At 46.0% G+C, this 22,554-nt stretch overlaps 1 protein-coding gene across 1 annotated transcript in view; it reads right to left on the bottom strand.

Moving 5' to 3' along the window:
* The window catches only part of EPHB1 (EPH receptor B1), a 417,172-nt gene that overhangs the window by 5,748 nt on the left and 388,870 nt on the right, over positions 1-22,554 (bottom strand). The window contains exons 13-14 of the mRNA XM_045857296.1: positions 8,136-8,285; positions 1,438-1,631 (exon numbers count right to left, since the gene is read on the bottom strand). Coding sequence (XP_045713252.1) covers positions 1,438-1,631; positions 8,136-8,285 — 344 coding nt within the window. The remainder of the gene's footprint in view (positions 1-1,437; positions 1,632-8,135; positions 8,286-22,554) is intronic.

The following is a 22,554-nucleotide window of genomic DNA, read 5'->3' as shown; positions in this document are numbered from 1 at the left end:
ATCTAAGAGTGTTTAAAAATATATTCAGCCCACTGTGACCTCCCCAAATCTATTGGTAACATTTTTTTTCCTGGTTGCAGCCTCCGCTAATTGCATTAAATGGAACAGAACAGCCCACCACTGATCTTCTCTGGCACATCCTGAAAGCAGATACCCAGGTACCCAAACCCAAAACCAGGGTGTCATCTTGACATTTCCCTCATCCTCAGCACCCATGCCCAATCCTTCACCAAGTCCTAAAGATTGGACCTTCAGAATTGCTCAAATGCATCCATTTCTTCCCACATTGCTCACCTGATTTAAGACCCTATCTTCTCTGTTGTGATTATTGCAATGCTCTCCTGCCTATTTTTCTACATGCTTATTCCCCTCCACCTAAGTTCCACACTGTTGCCTGATGCTCTTTTACAAATGCAGATATGATCATGTCAATTGCCCTCACCTGCCCCTGATTCATGTCAAACCCTGGAAAGGGTGCCCATTGCTCTGAAAGCCAAGCCCAGAATTCTTAGCAGGCCTAGAGGCTCTGCGAGTCTGGCCCTTGACCACCTTGCCAACCTCAGCCACCACCCAGTCTGCTACACACTGGCCCTGTTCTTTCCACTTTCAGCCCTCTGCACATGCTGTACCCTTGGCCTGGAACTCTTGCCCCTCTACTCCCATCTTCTTTTCTTTCCATTAATGCACTCTCAGTTTTCAGCTCTCATCAGGATTGCTTCCATGACAACAGAGGCAGGTATATGTTCTCTAAACATCATGATACATCCCTGCTAGAGTGTATCTTTGGATGATCATCTGATTAATGCTTGCTGTTCCTAAATTATTCAAAGCTCCATGAGGGCAAGGATCATGCCTATCCTGTTCATTCGATAGTACCAACAATGGGTGCCATGCTTAGCACATATGCACCTAATAAACTTTAGTTAAAAGGATGAACAAAATGAGTTACATTGGAAATGTACAACTGGCAGTTGCTGACAGTAGACAGTTGTTCTGTTCATTTTCTCATAACAAATCCAATTGCTTTGTACTTCTTTGCCCCCAGCAATCAGGGCCTTTACCTGCTAATTGGTTGGCCAAGGTTCCAAGTTTGCAACTCCACCTGCCTAGCAGACTATGCACCTGTTTAGCCTAACAGACTAAATAGAAAGGGTGCCTTCTGGAAACAGGATCATATAGAAGTATGGCCTCATACCAATCAGATTAGATAGATTCAGCTATTAGAGAGCCCAATGCCCAGCCCATTTAAAGTCAATGGGAAGTGGAGACTCCGATTTCTTAACACAGGCCTACAGGAAAAGTCTTGGAACTTCTTCCATTAGTGGATAAGTTCAGTCATTTTACCCTTGCTCACAATGGACTGAAAGGCTAGCAGTCTTGCTATTGGCCCTGTCTATGACTATGAGACCACCCACACCTAGGAACCACTAGACTCACACGGCGGTGATGGTTGCCACAGTCTTGAGACTTGCCGGGTTCCGGATCATCTTGTCCAGGGTGTTGACAATCTCAGCAAAGCGAGGCCGGCTGTTACGGTCCTTCTGCCAACAGTCCAGCATAAGCTGGTGTAGAGCAGCTGGGCAGTCCATGGGTGGGGGCAGCCGGTAGTCCTGCTCAATAGCATTGATGACCTGCAGTGACATACACGAGAACAGGTCACCAGCCAGTCATTCACAAATTAACCCTCAACAATGCAGCCTCCATGACCCAGGTGCCCTCATCTACCTCGCACCATAATGGGATGTTACATGTACTTGGCTTTTCTCCCTAGGCTGTGGACTCTTAGAAAGTAGGTAATACACGTTACTGTCCCTTTGTGTCCCCAGCACTGGTGCTGGTCAGACATACACTAGATCTCTGTAATTTTTTATTGAAGAATGAGCTGGTGAATGCTTGAGCTTCTCTTCTCTTTAAGAGGACATTGACCCAGTTCTGCCTTACTGGCAGCTGGTGGCACCAGAGCAGATAGAACAATGGCACATGGGAAGCCTAGTAAACCCACTATTTATAATTCTTCCTTTCACTGCTAAAGAAGGGAAATGGAAGGGAGAAATCAGCACATGGCAGAGAGCCTACTCCATGCCAGGAACTTTCTGATGCTTCCTAGGCATTACTTGCCTTAAGCTTCAAGAGGCAGCAACAATGGAGGGAAGGGTTTTCAGGAACTACTATAAAGGACACATGGACAAAACCACAGGGGAGGGTGGAAGCAAGGGAGGGAGGTGGGTTTGGTTGGGGTAGGGGGAGTGGTGGACAGAAAATGCAGACAACTGTAATTGAACAATAATAAAATAATTTAAAAATGCAAATAAAAGAATGCTTAATAACATTATTAAATTTTTAAAAAAGAGTCAGTGACAAGAATTGGGTTAAACAAATTTGTTCAGTACAATGAAATAGTCAAAATAACAAGGTGATTCACAATAAATATCCCCAATCAGGTTTTGTTAATTTTTTGCAAACTCCAGGGGATAATTTTGTACAGATTTTAGGACTTTCAAATGCTTTTGTCTATTTTCAGATTATTGTGTTTTTCACCCTTTACTTCTTAATTTCCAGTTTATTTAAATCAATTATACCTGCTCTGTGGTTTTTGTAATAGGAAAAAATAATTGTAAATGACCCAGTGCTAAACATGTGTATTTATTGTGGTGCCTTCATAACACAATGGAAAGAAAGCCTGGCATATCAGCAGGCCTAAAAGTGATGTTGCAAAAATGTACCTATTGACATGGAAATGTACTCACATTAGAATATTAGGTAAAAGAGCAGGCTGCATGACTGCAGGTATAGTATAATCTTGCTTTTGTAAAAAACAAAACAAAAAACAATAATTATACACATGCATAGAAAAGACCTTGGGAAGATATATACCACGGAGTTAATGGTGGTTGCCTCCTGGCAGGTAGCAACTTGAATGCTCTTTATGTTTCTCTTTTGTTTGTTTGTAAGTTTATTTTCTATGATAATTATGCATTGATTTTATATTAAAATAAACAGTAAAAGCACCTTGAACAACAAAAGAAATAATTTGGAGTTCAGGAATTTTCAGGTGTTTTGGCTCTACTTTAAAAAATGTCAGATTCATTTCAACTAATTATGCTTGTGGGTTTTTTTTTCCCCTTGTACTTTGTGAATTGGATGGAGAGAGACTGTTGTCAATCAGTTTATATTTTTACAAATTCTATGCGCAGTGTATCGGACCTGAGACGGGGCATGAGATAATATGATAATGTGAAGTCCTTAGACACAATCAAGGTGCATTATTCCTTCCCCTCAATGTGGCAGAAAAACAAACAAGCATCCAAACTATACCAACATTATCACTACATAAAGTCAGTGACTGCAGACATTTACTTTTTTTTATGGGAACATGCATTTTTTTAATAATATGCTGCACCACTGACAAATTTTTCTCTTTGCCAAACTGTTGTCAATTGAATTACTTGCTATCCTCTTTAGAGGGCAGTTTAGCCCCATTTTCCACATGAGGAAATGGAGGCAGGGGCAGTGATGTGACTTGTTTGAAGGCACACAGCTAGTAAATAAATTGATAGGGCTGGGCATAAACCCCAGGGGTGTCTGCTTGTAAGTTCTGAATATCCCAAAGCCCACCTTTTGCAGGCCTCTGTAGGACTGCCACTGTAATCACAGCCTGGGAGCTATTGCAGGTCCTCATGGAAAACAGGGGTATTGGTCTAAACCAAGTAACCCCTTAGGAGGACCCGCTGGGCAGAATTTCCATCAGCCTGGCTCATATGCCAGCACCCTTTTCCAGCTTCTTCCAGGCAGCCATATTGAGGGACCCTGGCACAGAGTGCCTGCTCACTGTGGAGACAAACGGGATGACCCATTGAATGGCCCCACGAGCTCTTCCTGGGTTACCTAAACACAAGCTGGGTGGGGCCAGCAGGAAGGGCTAGTGTCCAAATTCAACTTCTCACAGGGCTAGGGGCTGCCAAAGTCTTCCAGTTCAGGGTAGCCCATGTACCCCTAAATTACCCCAGCCCATAATTTGAACTGGTATCCCTGTTCAAATTATTTGATGCCAGAGCCGCACATCCTGATTTTCCCCACTGACAAGATTACTCTCCCATCTGCCTTTAAGAGGAAGGAGCCCTGGAGTCCGGACTGTTGTGCAGGAAGGGGCACAGCTCCATGGTGTGACCAGCTGACCAAACACTCCTGGTGGAGCATCGAGAGAGACTGGGGACTTGATGCAGGCAGTGAACCTTCGGCCTGCGAGCTTCAGACTGAATGCAGCTTTGCTGTTTTGCCTTGTTGCCTCTGCAGGCTACCTCATGGGAGTTTTTGGAAGACTGTCCTGGTGTTTGTTTTTAGATTTCCTCTGTTTGTGCTGACTTTCTTTTTTAAGAGGACATCGAGGAGCTGTGACAGGTCTACTGGGAGAGCAGATGCAGGTGCTGTGGTGATGAGGGGAGAGCACTCTGATTGGGGGCACAGGCCTTGGAGGCCTGGGTTCAAATCCTTGTTCCAATTCTTATTAGCTCCAGACACTTGGGAGAGTCGCATGACCTCCTGAAACTGCACAGGTGGGGTTGTTACAGAGATTACATGATGCGGTAAGGCAATGAGTATTGAGCACTGCACACATGAGCAATAGAAACCGCCCCCCCCCGCCCCCGTATAATGTGGAGGCCATTATTTCTGCCATGTCGATTTCAGTAGATGTCTCTGCAAAGAAGGTCACTGTTCTGCTGCTGGTCATTTGGGGGTCCAGAAAGATAGCATTTGAACCTCCTTTCATGCTCATGTTTACAAAATGTGATTTCATTCTATTTGCTGTTTCTTCTAGATGATTTCATTGTTATTACTCTGAGAGCATGGATGCTGCTTATATTTATTTATGAAGGAGAAAAAAAGCCTTTACCTATCACCCCAGAGAAAAAATACCTTGGTCATTAATTCATGTGTGGATAGCATTTGTCTACTTGAATCTTTCATTGAAATACTATGCCTTTGGATACTTTTATTCTCTTTTTAAGGATCTGGGTGTTTTCCAAATCTTCTGAGTGCATATAACTTATAATCACATTAAAACATCATTACTTAAAAAAAACCCAAAAAACAAAAAACAATTCCAGTCCCCTAATGGGGCTTTGGAATCATCCTCTGTCACACCTGCCTTGCTAGCAGGTGTGGAAAACGGGGGGCGGGGGACATGGAAAAACACCTTCACTCTGGCCAATGGATAGGTCTACACTCCAGAGACCATGATGGAATTGTGTGGAAAGTGTGGCCCAGACTAGAGGCATGCAGTGTCCTACTGAGTAATACTGAAAATCGGAGTGCATCCTGGGCCCCTTTCCTCAGTCCATAATGGAATGGGATGAATGGATGCTGAAAAGATCAAAGATTAGGATGAGGTCAAGTGGCATTTCTAGAGAGAAGGTGAGAGGGAGGGTGTAGGCTATGGGAGAACCAGTCTAGGCAACTGTCACCTGAGCAGGCTGCTGGCTCATTTTGAATGGTCTGCAGCAACTGTTTGGGCCATCCTGAAGGTCAATGTAAGCCAATGCCCCAGGGCGTAAAGGGACAGGATGGGGTGGAGAGCAGGGTTGTCTTTGTTCCCCTGTACCCAGAGATGGCAGCTGTGGGGGTTGGGTGGGAACAGGAGCATGTGGGTTAAGCCCAGGTGCCTCTGGCACCTGATGAAGTAACTGGTGCTCCTCTGGGAAATGAGCAGAGTCCTTCCCCTTGCCCTGTTGTCCTCAGTGGAGTCTCCAGGATGCCCTAAAACATACATGCACTTACCATAAGTGAGTTGGGCAGTGGGCGGTACCTGGAGAGTGAAGTGGAGGAGCTCAGAGCAGTGGAGGAACCAGGGCAGAGGGGTTAAGTTAAGCTCTGATGTTTCAATAGAACAGCAGTTTCTCTCCACCACTCTGCCACTCTCATTATCTCTGTCAATCAGATCCAAGCAGCAGAACTTCCAAGTCCTCTCTCTGGCTGACAAACTCTCTATACATGTTCAAAGACCTTCCCGGGCTCCGGAAGCCCAATTACCAGCACTCTGACTTGCCTCTGCAATTCTCTTTCTTAAAGCCCTTCTATTGTCATCTGTAAAACCCAGTACTGACACCACCTTTGTGGTTTCTGATGAGAGGGGCTGCAGCCGAGCAGCTGGGAGCCCCTCCTGGCTCTCTCTCAGGCCAGGTCCTAAGATGTGTTCTGAATGCGCTAAAGTCACCTCCCACCCTCCACAGACAGCAGCGTGGCACTTGGGACAATGTTGAGGGGCTTTAGTCGGAGAAATACAACAAAATTAGGATAAACTGTTCCTTTGCAGATGTTCTTATTCCCTTTGAGATTCAGCTCAAGCGGCAAATATATGGGAAGCCTTCCTCCATCCAAATGTCCCCGCTACCCCATGTATGTGCCACCGGACTGTAAACCCTCCATGAATATTACCAGCAAGCATAATACTTTGCCACAGTTAGTATACAATGAGTGTTTGTTGTATAAATTATTTAGAAATTCTGGAAGTCTAATATCAGAAATTCCATTTGTTTTCAGCATAGGTAAATGCATTTGCTGAGAATATCTTGAATGTGAAATCTTGCCTGTCAGACAGTTTCATAATCCATTCTATGTGTGCTGAATTGTTCTTAATCGGATTAAAGTCTCTGGGCAGGACAAAATGGGTCTGCTTTCTCTGGCTAATATTTATTATTCATCTAGCTGATGTTATGGACGAAACCAGCGTGCAACTGATTTCGTGAAGCAGCCTCGGCATTAATTCTGATACTTACCGATTCGACATGCTACAGGAGCAGAGGCAAAGCATGGATAATCATAGATAATAGAGGACCCAGATGCCACACATGGCTGGCACTGAAACCTGGTTAAGGAGGCAGCCCTGTCACCCATCTGGGCTGAAGCCACTCTGCTTTTGGGAGTGGGGTGCATTGTCATAGCAGCACCCAGCTCCTCTTTTGTCTCCCTGGAAAGTGTTTTCTGGACTCCTAGCTTGCCACCTTTCTCAATCTTCTGGGCAACTGCCACGGCTTTAAACCATGAGCTGGACAGAGGGCTGACTGAGGGCTGACTTCTCATTTACCAGTGCCTTGGAGTCCACCCATGCATGGAGATGCTCCCAGTAGGGCTGGGTGCCCTGCCCAGAGGTCTGAATGGAGAACAGCCCTGCCTTTATTTTGCTTGTAAGTTGAGCAAGATAACTGACCTGCCCCAGCACCAAGGGAGAGCAAGCAGAAAACAGAGCTATGCAGGCTTAGCAAACGGAAATCCTCTTAGTTCTAAGGGAAGCACATGTATTCAAAATACAAAGGAAGAAAGGGTCCTGGGGAACAGCCCAGGGTCCAGAACAGTGAGGAAATCCAGGCAGGACTTTTGACTGGGGCTTTATTGAAGCAAGTCATCCTCAAAAGATTTCTAACATTTTAGTAATTATGGAGCAAAGAGTCCCATCTGGACTACCCCCAGTACCCTTACTTAAAGGGCTTCAGATGGCCCTTGTCTTTCTTTCACACCCTTGTTCCGTGAGGGCAGGCTGGAGTGGGTATTGACACCTTCACACAGACAGGGTCCCACTCCCGTGGCCTGTCTGAATCTGATCAGCTTGGGGAGGCTTTCTCATGCCTCCTTCAGTGACAGGTGACATGGGCTCCTAGAAGACCAAGTTCTCAGGGAAAAGGGGTACCTTTAGAATTCCAATCCTTAAAGCTGAGGGGTGTGAATCCCAGAGGCACAGTGGCCTGGAAGCTGCCCCCAGACCGGCACTGCTGCCCCTCAGTCTCCAGTGGTGAAAAGAGAACACACGGGCTGGCTGCTCGGCAGCATGGAAGAATTGCCCGATTTATCTGGGCCTGACCTATTCATGGTCCACAGACATTCAGGATCAGCCCACTGTCTCCTGGGTTGGCCCGGGCACCTTTACAGGGGTTTCGGTCATTGTGACGGTCACATCTACATGCTGGGCTCTTTGATTGTTTCAAACACTGGTGCCACATGGGTTCCTGGATCGCCTGCCCTGATCCCCTCAAGTCAGGTTATGAGGCCTGGAGTGGGGAAGCAGTTAGGAGGTCTTGGTATGCCACTGTCTGTGGGGTCTCTTGGATGGGGGTTTGTGGCAACCAGGTGCTGCTGACACTCACATCTTGGTTGGACATATCCCAGTAAGGTCTCTCTCCAAATGACATGACTTCCCACATGACAATCCCATAGCTCCAGACGTCGCTGGCAGACGTGAACTTGCGGTAGGCAATGGCTTCTGGAGCCGTCCATCTCACGGGGATCTTCCCTCCCTGGAAGAAGGAGAAGTTGGTCAGCCCAACTGTCAGGTGTCCAGCTGAAGGCAGGTGAAAATAAACTTGGCACACATGTCCTTCCACATACCCCCACTCCCATATCTCCTGAATTAGGACAGCCGGGATAGTCCATGCCCCATGGGCAGCCCCCCATTGCACATGAGATACTCTAGAAGTATCTGCATAGCTTGTGCTCGTCTCATGCCACATGTGGGCACACCACATGTGAGGTGATGGTTGGTACTGCAGCTTCGTTTGCCCCTAGTTCCCTAGGGGCTGATCCTAACATCACTGTTGTGTGGGAGGAAAGTGTAACTGTTGTAAATGCACTACAATGTGAAAATCCATATGATGTGAGACTGGCTATGTGAGCCACACAATTTGGGTGAGGAAGAAGCAAAACAAACAAGAAATTGGTGAGATATTCCTTGCTCTGCAGCCTACAGACAGCCCTGGGCAAGGTCTCTGCAGATGCTTGCCATCCTCCCTGCTCCACCGTGGAGGTCTGCATCTGGAGGCTGGACATACACTTTTCCAACAGGCTGCTCTTGGGGTTGCACCCCCCGCTTCTTGACCTGCAGCTCCACCCTGAAATTTCCCACTTGGTTCTCTGCTTGGCCCTCAGTTTGTCTGCCAGACTTTGGCCTATTGTGTTCACCTAAGGGGTGATACCAAATCATTTATTCATTCACTCGCTCTATCAACAAATAGGCAATGAACAGTGCTGTGTGCCAGGCCCTTCTGAGAAGCTGGTGTCCCAGAGATAAGCTAGCCAGGGAAGCTGCTTCAGGCTGCACAGGGAATGGGGAGGCAGGTAAAAAGATTTAAAATGTGTTGTTAACAAGATGAAAGTGATGAGGGTGAGGCTGAGGGGGCTATAAGGTGTTCTGAGAACCAGAGGAGACTTCCCTACACAGGGAGGGGCGGGAACAATGGCCAGGGGCAAGTAGAGGGGTAGTTTCCTGGAGCCTTTGGGCGAGTATGGATGTCAGTACTGCTCCATTCTACCTGTGTGACCGGGGCAAGTTACCTAACCTCTCTGTGCTTCGGTTTCTTATTGGCAATATGGGGTTGATAAACACACCTACACAGTCAGGTTGTTGTGAGGATTAAGTGGGCTACCGTCCATATAATACTTGGGACAGGGCCTGGGGTAGAGGGTAAACACTGTGCATGTTAACTACTGTTCCACTATGCTCAGTCCTAGAGGATGAGTAGATGTCAATCAGGCAAGTGAGGAGAGGGGAAGCCCAGGTAGAGGAGCACATGCAGACACTGGGTGAGGAAAGAACAGTCACTGCCGAAAAGCCAGGGTGACTAAAGCCCGGATTCTGAAGAGGAGGTAAAGGGAGGTGAGCAGAGGGCTAGGCACTCTCTGCAGGAAACCGACTCCACTAATAGGGGTAAAGTGGGGGCACTGGCCAAGGCTGCCCTCCAAAACTCATCATTCTCTAGAACAAATATGCTCCTCATATTCAATTCTTCATGCAAATACCAGGATCTGACTTCCACGACCCTTTTTTGAAGCCTGGACTCTGCCTCTATGATCCATGCAACCTGCAGCTCCCTTGCTCCCTTCTCCTTGCCTTTGTGCTTTCAGCTGAAGGAGGCTATATTTATTCTGACTGTTCACACGATCTCTTCAAACCACCAGAGATAAATGTTGGACTTTAGCTAAAATACCTTAAAAACATGTAACTGGTTAATCTGAGCATGAGGGAAAGAGAAAAGAGCAAATGGCAAAGTGTATTTTTATTTGGACTCCTACCCAGGGTCTGGGAGGAAGAAAGGTGGTCCGCTGGACCTCCCCAGGCACACGTCCAGCTTTCTGCAAAGAAGACAGTCCTGATTTCCCCTGGGGACTATGGCAGGCTTTTGCGGTGGGAGATGTCCTCAGCTTAAATGCCACCAACCAGCAACATGACAAACGCCTGGAGAGCAGGCTTGAGCTGCTCAGCAACAGGACACGCTGTTCTCACCATCCCTCAGAACAGGAATGAATTTATTGCTTTTATCTACATGGTACTCATGACTGGGAAAAAAGGTAGAAAATACACCCAGTGAACCAAGAGTTGTCAAACACATGGGGGCCAGGGGCCAATAGCTCAGGGGCCCCAGGTTGTATGTTGCCCATAGGGGTGAGGATGTTGCCAGACCTGGGGAGGGTGTGGCCCAGAGGAGAGGAGGAGCAGGCTTTCTGTTCTCTTGTGATACCTGGGTTAGGTAAGGTAGGAGAGAGCAGGAGTTTAACTGGTGTGACTGTATGTGCACGTGAGCATGTGAGTGCATGCAGGTGGGGGGATGGGGAGGGAAGGAATGAGAGAGAGCTCCATGTGAGAATGTATCAGTATGTGTGTCAGAATGAGAGGCAGGGAGAAAACTTGGCCGTGTGGGTCTGTGAGTAAAAGACCGTTAGGGCTTATTGTGCGCACGCGCGTGTGTGTGTGTGTGTGTGTGTGTGTGTGTGTTGGAGAGAGAGGGTGGGGGGATGAAGTGAGGCTTTTCCGAATTTTGAAGAGGCGATTTGGGAGGCTGAAGGTGTCCTCTCCTCCAAGCCTGGAGCAGACCCCAGGGGCTGACAGTGACAGCTGTTGAGCTGCTCCCTCTTGCATGCAAAGTGGCTCTGCCAGTCCCGCTGGTGGGGCGCCTCAGCCCTCCTGCCACCTCGTGCTGCTGGGCCTCACTGAACACAGAGTCGGGCCTGTCACTGCCACCCCCCCATCCCAGCAGGTGGCAGAGCCTTTGAGAACAGAGGCCCTGGACAGGCAGGTGACAGCTTGTCATGACCAGCTCTCCCACTCAGCCAAGAGAGCAGGGGCTGCTGACCTCTGAGGCAGAACCAAAGGAAGGCCAGAGACAGGGGACAGGTGCTCTCCTTCTGCGAGTCTGAAACTTTCCTCCCAGCTTTTAAACATTGTATCATCCGCCTTGTCGTCTAATACTCAGAGTTAATTATGGTGATGATCATTTAACTTGCCTTCAATTATGTGAAAGAATTTCTATTAATTTAGAGGATGGTGACCAGCCACATGCAGGGGACTAGGAGGAAAGGAAGTGGGTGGTATTGCAGCAGACAGGGTTTCTGCTGGCAAGGTGGTCCTCCCACTGGATGAGAAATCAGGACCAGAAGGCCTAAGGCTATCGCATTCATCTGACTGCAGAGAGCTCTAGGAGTCCCTGGCCCTCACCTGTGCAGGCATGAGGAAAGGGCATAGAGGAGCAGTTTGCTCTGTTGCATGGGAAGAAACATGAGGAGAGAATTCTCAATGGGTTGGGGTGAGGAAAAGATGAGGCCCACTGGGCAGGAATCTGTATCCACATGGGCGAAGAGGGACTGAACATTGGCCCCTGTGCAGGGTCATTCCAAGCACCAGATGACTCACTTACCCCAGGATGCTGAGGGTATGGTCTGAAGGTCTGCCTTCTGCAGGAACCAGGTTTGCCTAGAGCTGAGGCAGGGGGTCACTGCTGGGGCATGTGGGAGGGAGAACGGAAGAGGAAGAAGGGGCACCTCACTGCCATCAGGACTGTTGAGCTCCAAATGGCCTCATACACTGACCTTCCACATACAGCTTGGCATTGAATGGCTGTATTGCTGAGGAATTTTCCAAAAGTTTGAAATCCACTGCTTCAGAGTAATCATGCCTTAACTCAGGTATAAGACAAACTATGAAGATTGTGTGCATGTAATTTGATAAATAAAAAGAGGGTATCTAGTAGCAGATTAATTCTAACATAGCCATCTTCAGTGTTACCTGCTGATAATCCACACCCACATCTGCCAGCAGGTGTGGTGCCAGCAGGTGGAGGTCTCTGAAGAGATATTTTGGTCCCTCAGCCTCAACCAGCCTGCAAAAGGCATCTTTGCAGCACCCACTCTGCCCAACACCCTGCTGGGGATGTGGTGGTGATAAGACTCATCCCCACTCTCAAGGAGCAATGGATGTCCCCAGTGCCACCCAGCCAGCTCACTGTCTTGCCACAGTGAGATTACATAAGCACAGCTTGTAGCTTTGGTTATAGAACCCACTTGGTTGTGGAGTTTTATAGGCCAACGTCTAAGCATAGGACCAATTCCCCTTGCTAGTTACTCGTCCTAGAGATACCTATAAAGGTAATACTTCTGTGTGCCTGGGCATTGCTACTGTACTTTTTTCTGCCATCTTAAGTGAGACAAAGAGTCTGTGGGGATACAAGTCCAGACCTTCATGAATATTGAGTACAGTGATCACGGAGTCGTTCATCAAATATTGGATCATGATACATGAGGAATCCCCTTAAAGTGGTAGGTTTATGACTGAGAGCATTATGCCATGCTCATTAGTATGTGTGTGTGTGTGTGTGTGTGTGTGTGTGTGTGTATGTGTGTGTATGTAAACCACCCCAAATGTTAGTGTTATTATTAAATAAGAATTTATGTATAATATTGTATCCCCCAAAAAGATATGTTCAAGTTCTATTCTCCTACACCAGTAAATATGACCTTTTTTTGAAATTTGGTCTTTGAATATATAAGCAAATAAGAAGAGGCCACATTGATTTAGAGTGTGCCCTAAATCCAATGATTGGCATCCATGTAAGACAGCCACATGAAGACAATAGTATACGGAGACAGGGGCAGAGACTGGAATGATGCATCTAAATGCCAAGGACTGACAACAGCCACCAGAAACTAGAGGAGTCTCATGGAATGGATTCCTCCTGAGAGCCTTAAGAGAGAACATCACCCAGCCAACACCATGATGTTGTACTTCTAGCCTGCAGAACTATGAGAGGATAAATTCCTGTTGTTTAAAGCCCCCCAGTTTGTGGTGCTTTGTTATAGCAGCCTTGGGAAACTAATACATTGAGTATGTACAATTTTATCAGGCATTAGTCTAAAAATACTCCTGTTAAATTCCCAGGTGGCACATTCACCATCAACTACTAGTAGAGAGCAGTGGGATTCAGGAATGAGGGACACCTCCAACATTTAGGTCAAAGCCCTCCAGATAAACCACAGAGGCCTCTGTCATATTTCCTCAGGGCTGTTGATCAGACCCAGGCAGCAAGTCATGGCCACTGATGTGGTGAGGACAACAGTCAGAAGGCAGCTCCGATGCTGCTGCCAGAGCCTCCATTGCTACTCCTCCTCATGGGAGAGGCATGACATGCCTGTGAGAGAACCCCACCAGCCATGCCCCAGCCAGGTGGCCACTCCAAGCCTATGTAGCTGAAGGTAGAGTCAATACCCTTCTTCTGGCATACCCAGAAAGCCGAGCCTGGTGCTTCTCAAGCTTGGCTGCCCACTGGAGTCACACTGGGGAAGTTAATTTATTCAGAATCTCTGAGAGTGGTACTCAAGCATTGGTAGGTTTTAACATGCTTCAGGTAATCTTAATGTGAAGTCATTAGTCATGACCACTGGCCAGGAGCAGTGGTTTTCAAGTTTGAGTGTGCATCGAAATCTCCCTGAAGGCTTGTTAAAACACCCACCACAGGGCCATAACCCAGACTTTGGAATTTAAGAGTTCTGGGATAGGGTTCAACAATTTACTTTTCTAACAAATTTCCAGTATGCCTCCCATACATTGAGAACCACTGGCACAGATCAACCCCAGGATAAGTAAGTTGTAAATTACGTACCCAGGCTAAGAAACCCATAGAACAGTAAGCATAAGCCATAGACTGAGTGAAGTCTCATCTTGAATAGCAGCTCTGGTCATTGTTAGTGGCTGGGTTGAGAAGGATTCTGAGGCTTCCTCTGGGCTCAGCAAGGAAGAGTGTCATGACTGATGAGCGATGTCTATCCAGAGTAAAGGAATGGGTGGGGGTACATATGGCAAATATTTGCTAACACTGCACTAAAGCTCAAAAAGTCTCCAGATGATGGGGGAAAAGGGCAGTGACTGGCTTCATCAAAGTTTCCATCAAGTATATCTGTGACCCAAGGGAAATGGAGGGAGAATGAAGTCGACATTGCACATCAAGCATCCCTCTGGAGTGGCTGTGGACTCTCCCCTCAGAGCAGTGGCCACCCTGGCTGTGAGGCTGACCAGCCTTGGTGAGGCACCTGGCAGTGACAGGGCCTCTGCTCTGCCCTTTGTAAACAGTTCAGACACAGATGGCTCTGCCCTCGGGGTGTGTCCATGGGACATGCCCTCCTCCTGCTCCCTAGTCACTGTCCACTGCCCTGGACTGAGAGGTCCAGTGTGGCTCTAAATGTTAAATGAAGAAGGTCTTTCAGAATGAATGTCTCCATTTAAAGGCACTCTGAAAGTACACTGACCCATTTTCCTCAACCTGATCAGCCAAGTGATTTTTCCAGATAAGGCTCATATCAGCCAAGAAAGAAAAAAAGTTTCTGCCTAAAAGGTTATCTTTCTCCAAATGCTACCAGCTTCTAACAGCCAGTGGAAATGGCTTCTGGCTGCTGAATTGCAACTGACTCTATATAATAAAGAGGCTGTTCCTAGTTCCCCAGGATGCCAGGAATTTGCATGAAAACAGTCTCTCCATCTTCTGAAAGAGTTCATCTGGCCCTGCTGCTTCTTTCTTTCCAGAAGCCACAATCTTGATGGTGACACTGTAATTTATTACTATACTAAGGATTATGATGCAACATACAGAGAATGAGAACCTCAGGTGGGAAACAGGCTGCAGGAACAGGTGAGCTTTTGGAGAGGATGGTCTTATTAGTCATGCAAACAGCACACCGAACAGAAAAGGGCTGGGAGAAAAGACAACCCCAAAAGACACACTGCATTGGCTGCAGACAAAATTGTTTCTAAATAGAATGTTTTTCAAAGCTTTTCTTGAAGCATTAGCTGCTCCTCCAAAATGAATGGCACAATGTATTTCATACTAGTAATAAAATATGTGATTTGAATAACTACAAATGCAGAGATTTACAGTCAGTGGGGTCCTTGCTGCCTTTCCCCTGAGCATTGTGGGCTCTGAAACCCTTCCATAAGATGCTGGGGAAGGTAATTGCAGCCCAAACATCATTTTCCAGCAGCTAGAGAAAAGCCTATTTGGACATAAATTAACTAAAAATATGCGGATGATAGTGTGTGTTTCATGTGTGAAGAACAGAAAGGCCACTTGGTGATGTTTCCCAGCTGGGGGAAAAAAACAAAACAAAAACCCTGTTCAACCAAACAGACGTTGTTTCTCTGTATTACACTGTCAGGGCAAACAGCTGTCTTTTATTCCTCACCCTCAAAATAGCCCCTGATGGCTGAGATGTGGGCTTTATTATTATTTTATCATACAGCACATCTTGAGTTTATAATTAAAAAGAAAGGATGGAGAGACAGTGCTAAACAATTCACTGGCAGACTTCATTCATTTGACAAGCAGGCAGTGGGTGTGCTCTCTGAGCCAGGCCAGGGGGAGTGGAGGGAAACGGAACAATACCGCTTCTTTCCTGAGGAGGGCACTGTCCAGGGAAGTCTCACAGTGAATCAGCCTAGTGTTGGTTCAGAATTGGCCTCTCCTTTTGCAATCCCCCAGGCCTGGCCTCCTTATCAGTCCTGAAAAGTCTGCCCCGAGTGAGAGTGGCTAGGTGATGGGCTTTAGAGTCTCTGCACTTTGCCTACGGAGGGAGCCAGTACCTACCAGAGACCTGGCAGTCAAGGATGTGTCTCCTCTTCTGCTGAAACAAAAACTTCCCACTCCCGAGGGAGAGGTGGTGGGAGGATGAGGCTTTAGGCCTTTTGGATAGCAAGGTTGGCAGGGAGGACCAGAGAACAGGGGACAGGCAGGGTTGAGGAGGAGGCTAGATGGTTACCCTGCTATCTCCTCTTTGCTTCCTGGGCTGTGTCCAGCATGTATGCATTGCTTCTCTGAACATGTCAGGAAATGTGCTTTTTCCTGGAGTCCCTCATTGCTACTGCTTCACTGCTGTCCACCCCTAGCCCCGGGGCCCACCCCAACAGACCACATTTCTCTCCTATTTCAGCCAGTGACTCTCCCACTTGTACCCATGTCATCATGGTTCCTATCTCTGTCAATAGGCCATGATACTTCTTGCACCTTCACCCATGTATGTTCCATGAACCTCACGTTCCCACTTGCAGGAGGACACTGGGGCTTCCTGGGACTCTAAGGTAGGGTCACACCTCCTATGGCAATGTGGCTGGCAGGGGCTCCTGACAGTAGGCAGCAAGAGGTGGGGGCTGCTGGGTCAGCTGGATTCTGTCTGCAGATGGATGCTGGCCATCTCAGAGACCTCTGTCTAGCTCTGTGGGAAGCTTGTGGGCTTTATTCCATTGTCCTGAGTTGACTATGGCCTTCAATTATTTTTCCTTCCTCTTCACGCAATGTAAGTGCCTGACAGACACTTCTAATGGGTATAGCAGGTATATTCCTCATTCATGGTGTAATTGTTGGTGCCTTCCAATGTCCACTAGCTACGCCTCTAGTCTCTCTTCCTGCCCCCACCCTCCAACAGCTATTTAAAAATAATCATTCACATTAAATAGCTTAAGCTTTTCTAGCCTCCTGAACTACACCTCCTTTTTGGCATGCTTTCTCCCTCGAACAATCCCAGCAGTTATAACTAAGTCACTTAACCACTCTGTCTTACTGTCTCCACCTGCCAATAAGGATAATAATGCTTAATTATCTCAGAGGGGTGGATGAGGAGCTGTTAGCTAATGCTAGCGGAGTGTGAGATGTGCAAGTGAGCCTGCTCTGCCTGCCTCCCTGCAGGAGCCCTGGTCCCTGGCAGCAGTGAGGGATGGCCAGGGAGGGGCAGCACCTGCCCCAAAGACCATCCAGGGAGGCCGCCAGCTCCTTCCTGTGTACCATCCCCATTGGTGACATAAACTAGATATTTTGAGGTTTGTTTTATGGACCCTGAGAGCTAAGGAAGAGAGGAGAGTGGCCATTTGTCCACATCTTATAACAGGTGCAGGGGCGCTTGACCCCAGGTCCTTCCATTCTGAAGTCTGCACTGCCTTTTCCCCACAGTGGGTAATAGGAAAGAAGAAGGTAAGACAAATGGAAACATGTGTCCCTGTGTGTGGAGGGCAGGTTGCATCTTTTCTCTCCCAAAGGAGAAGAAATAGTTGGCTTCTGCTTTACTTTCACAGAACATGGAGCCCCAAACTCTCAGGCAAAGGTCCCATTACACTTCTGCCCCCAGACTGTCACCCCCAGACTGACTACCAGTGAGTTTCAGGGCACAAAAAGCCAGGCGAATCTGCCACATTTTTGATGTTTGGGGAACATTTGTTGTGAGAGAAGAATATTAAGGTGTGCCTGCAAGTGAAATGAGAGAGAACATTCATTGGTTTCTTTTTAAAACAAAGCATCAACAAACACAGTGTGAGTGAAGGCCTAAGAGAAGAAGACTGACGGTAATGGTGTGTGTGTGTGTGTGTGTGTGTGTGTGTGTGTGTGTGTTGGGGTGGGGTGATGAGGACATGGGGAAACCCCAGAAACTGTGGCAGGAGTATAAATCGGCAAAAGGTTTTGGGAAATAACCATTTTCACTAAATTTAAAATATGCAATTCTTAACATCACCACAAGGGGCAGATGAATATCATGTGCCTCCAGATACCCTGAGAAGGACACTCTGGTCATTTATGTAAATTTATGATGCATAACCTGGGCCTTGTCCTGAGGACAGATCAGACAAACCCAACATGAGAAAGCTTTCATTAAAAAGAGTTACATTGTTCTTTAAAAATTTAATACCATTAAACAAAAACCAAAAAATAGTCTGGAAATGTTCCAGATTAAATGAGACTAAATTGATGTAGTAACAAAATGCAATATCTAATCCTAGACTAGATCTTGTACTGGAAGGAAAAAGTGCTAAAAAGAACATTTTTGAATTAATTAAAATTAGAATAAAAACAGAAGATTAGATACACTGTTTTATCCATAGTAAATCACTGAAGTTGTCAGCTGTACTGTAGTTACAAGAGGATATCCCTACACTTAGGGGATGTGGAAATCCATAGAGTATATGGGGGATGAAGATCCAAGATGTATGCAACATCTTCCGACAGTTTAGAAAAAATACTTGGGGGTTGGAATCAGGCAAATAATAAAGAAATGGGGTAAAATGACAACAATAGGTTAAGAATCTGGGAAAAGGTTATATGGATGTTATTTGTACCATTCCTATTCTTGACACTTTTCATTTCTTGAAATTATTTCAAAAAATTTAAAAGTGTAAATTCTTTGACCCAATAAATTTTCTTCTTAAATTTCTTTTACAGAAATATCTATACAAGTGTACAGAAACATCTACCATATATAAGAATATTCACTGAAGCACTGTTTGAAATGATACATCAGAAGTCACCTAATGGCCATCCCCAAAGAGCTTGTTAAATAGTTTCTCCAGTTCATTCATACTAAGGATGCCTGAGGAAGAGCCTGAGAGACCCACAGGCAGCAGCAAAAATCTCCAAAGGCATGAAGTAAGGTACTAAGAGGGGAAAAGGTCATATTCATGATACATCATTAAGTAACAGAGCAAGTCGATGAACAGATCAGTATGTATAGTGCGAGACCATTTTTGAGGCCATAAAACTATATCGAAATAAACATACACACGATACTCAATAAAGCTGGGAAGGAACACATCAAATTATTAAAGATAGTGACTTCTGGGAATTGGGAAGGTTGAGGCAGGTGGAGTATGTTTTAGTTATTATGTTAAGCAGACCTTTATATTTTGATATGTTTGAGCATTGCTTTTAAAGTCAAACCATAACAACTTTTTTTTACCTATGGCATTCTAGAAACTTCCTTAGGTCCCTTTCTTCAGATGGGATGACCTTTCTGGTTGGACCAATAAGCCCCTCTCTACCTGTCCATTCTGGGATCAGGTATTAAGGGGAGGGAACGGGAGGTTATAGTGGCCGAACTCTGGTGAGTGGGGCTGGTGACAACAGTCACTAAGAGTTGGAATAGCAGAAACTGAAGGTCTCTTCCTACCACTGTGGAGAATCTAGCTGCCTTGGAACAGTAATGTTGCTTCCTGGGTACACGGGCTCCTGCTCCATTTTAAACTGACTATTCTCTTACTTTGTATTGCAGATCTCTAGAGACATGTTTGTCAGTCATTAATTAATTTCTTGCTCCACAAACAGTTACAGAGCAGCACGTGAAAGCTCACGGACACTGTGCTAAAAGAGGAAGCCAAGCCAGCCACTGGGAGAGAAGAGCACAGGGCTGGGTTGAAACATAGGAGGGTGGCAGAGGCTTTGAGGAGCAGCTGAGCGATCTGGAGGAGGGCACTGACATGAAACCAGGTGCAGGTGTTGAGAGTTTGGTGGAGGCTGGATCATGGGCCCAGCTGCCTGTGGTTGCTCCCAATTGTTCATGCTTTTGGCCTTGGATTCTGTTGGCCTGCCTAGTCCTATGCTACAGGACCCTTTTTGGGAGGTGTGCTGGGAGACCCAGCTTGATTCAGACTTTAGCCAATGCTGACACATGTTATTTATCTCTTCCCAATTGATCTATTTTCTGACCTGATTTAGGATTTATATATTTTGCCACTTCTTAGAAAACCAACTCTTGGAGTTACTTCCACATTCTCAGACTTGACTTTCCCCCAACCCGGTGGGTCTAGACTCCTGGTGTTTGCCTCCCTGCCTGTCCCTCTTGGGTCCATGGGAGCCCCGGGATGGATTACCACATGGGTGTCTCAGAGGTAGCCGGGTTCTTCACAGTAGGAAAGAGAGACCCCTCAGTTTCTGCTCCTCCAACCGTGAACTTGAGACTTTCCCTTAGTGGCTGTTATCACCAGTCCCACTCACTTCCTGATCTTGCCACAGCCTTGAAAGTCTGCCTAGAACTTTGGGGCCTGTGCTTCAGAATTTTCTGGAATTATAAGCATTATGGAAACATGTCCTGGTGAAGTCCAAAGACTTCCTCTTTTCACAGGGTTCAGAACCCATTTTGGCTGGGCCTGGTGAACTCGAGGCCTCTACACCACTCAAAATAACCAATTCCCATTTCTACCAGTCATGGCTTCCCAAGGCCTGGGAACCCATAGCCACTGTTTCCTAGAAACCCAACAGGTTCAGAAGATAATCCTCAATCACAGGTCAAGAGATACCCTGAAAAGTTCCCAAGATCAGTGGCCTCTGCACATGGTAAGCAGAAGCCTTGCCATTTGGCCATTTGATGCTGGACTTTCTGTCTCGTATATCAGTGCATCCCAAGGCCTATAGGACTTTTGCTTTTCTGAGCCCTCCAGGGCTGGATTTTACTCCCCATGTCAAAGGACAGGTGCGATTAGGACAGGTGGAGGAGAAGGCATCCTAGCTCTGGAGCAGGACAGGCATGAGAGCATAGAAACAGGAATCAAAAGCCCGGCATAGCTGTGGGGCTGAAAGGAGCTTGCCTGCTTCCCTCTCATTGTGCTCTCCCCTCCCCTCTAATAAATCACAGACTGTTTAAATCAGAGGTGTGGGCAGAGTGAATAGTGATTGAATAAGACCAGATCTGAAGAGCCATAGTATAAAACAGAAAAATGGCAACCCTGGAACAGATGAGAATCTTAATGTTTTTGTCCAAAGGTTATTCCAAAACATTCCAGACAAAAATCAAAGAGAATGTGATCTTCAGAATATTAATAGATTGAGTTTCCAAGCAGGACAAAGAAACATTTTATTGGGTTATAGAACCATCCAAAATATTCCCTTGTCAATGACAAGTGTTGACACAGTGGCTGGAGTTGGAAAACGTCATTTTGCAGCCATAGCAATCCAGACTGGTTCAGAGAAGAGCCATCAATGGATGCAAAAAGCAGGGGAAATTTTTTGATGAAGAGCAGGATATTACAAGCCTATTTTCCCACAGGCTGCTTATCAGTTCTAGGAGAAAAAGATATGTAAAATGTACATACTGTATGTAAATCTACATTGGAGAAGTGGACTAAACCTTGGCCTGGTGATCAAAATTAATAACACTAACGAGGGGCAGATGGACATCATGTGTCTTGAGAAAGGATATCCTAGGAAAACACAACATCACTTATGTAGGATTATGACCAAGAATGCAGGACCTGCATCTAACAATGAGGAATACCAGAAAAGCCCAAAAGGAAGAATGTTCTATTATTGAAGAGGTGACTATGTTCTTTAACAATGTCAGTGTCATAAGAGACAAAGAAAGACAAGTGGAAGTGTTCCAGGCTGAGCAAGACTGAGGAGATGTGACAACCAAATCCTACACCAATCCTATTCTGCAGGTCCTGGAAGACATCAGCTTGTAATGCAAAAATGGTTTCAACAAAAATAAAAGTCATATGCAGTTTTTGAAATTTTATCCAAACAAAAATGTTTTCTTTTAAATCTCCTTTTCAATCAGTCAGGTAACTAAAGAAGTCCTCAAACCAAACAATGGCATTGTTCTTACAGAGAAGCCAGTGAGGAGAACTCAAAGATGCCTTTACCATGGCTTCAAATGTAGACAGTAAATAAAATGCATTATGGATAAAACCCTGGCTTTGGAGTTCCTAAAATATAATAAAAATTTTCTGGAATCTTCTTTAAGGACCAACATGTACAAGGTTTGTAGAGTTATTATAGGTCTGGGAAAAGTATGATTGGGGACAGAAATATTGACACATAAAATGACCTACTGTGTCACATTTGATGGCCTGTAGTTTGTACCCATCACGGCAAAACCCTTGTTTAGAAACAAACCTTAGAAAAAGCTCAGTATCTAAAAGCAGAGGAGAGGCTATGGGTGAAGCAGGGTGGTGGCCTGGAGCCCAGCTAGGTGTCGCCATCACCCCAGCAGTGCCCTGACCCTATGCCTATTAACTCCAGGATGTGGAGAGGAAAGCACTGGCCACTCGGAAAGAGAGGCATTCTGGAGACTCACACCCAAGCACTGAACCCCCATATCTTCCTTTCCTTTGATTCACACGTGTGTTCTGACAGGGTTATTGTAGTTTTGATCTTTGTCTCAGATGGTTAGGTCTGCTGATAGTTCAACTATTTATTATGCCTAAATGGAGTATATGCTCCCTGAAGGTGACTGAATGAACTCTAATTTCCTAACAGAGGTCCTTCTGTTATAATGTTGTATACACATTGCAAAAAGCCTCATATTCTGAAAATTTGCAGAATTACATATCAGAGCCTATGGGGGAAATTTACATTTGGAGAAGACCATTCAGAATGTAACAAAAACACAGCAATCCTAATAAAATTAGCAGCAAAGGTAAATTACAACCTGCATTTGCACCAGTGCATCAGATTCTTTGCAGCCTAAACACTGCAGGTCCTATGGGGCATTCATATATCA

This window comes from Phyllostomus hastatus, unplaced genomic scaffold, assembly GCF_019186645.2.
Source record: "Phyllostomus hastatus isolate PE091 unplaced genomic scaffold, TTU_PhHast_1.1 phas_scaffold_129, whole genome shotgun sequence".
NCBI classification, from domain to species: Eukaryota; Metazoa; Chordata; class Mammalia; order Chiroptera; family Phyllostomidae; genus Phyllostomus; species Phyllostomus hastatus.
Note: the sequence above shows the minus strand (reverse complement) of the source record. Positions and strands in the feature narration are given on the sequence as shown.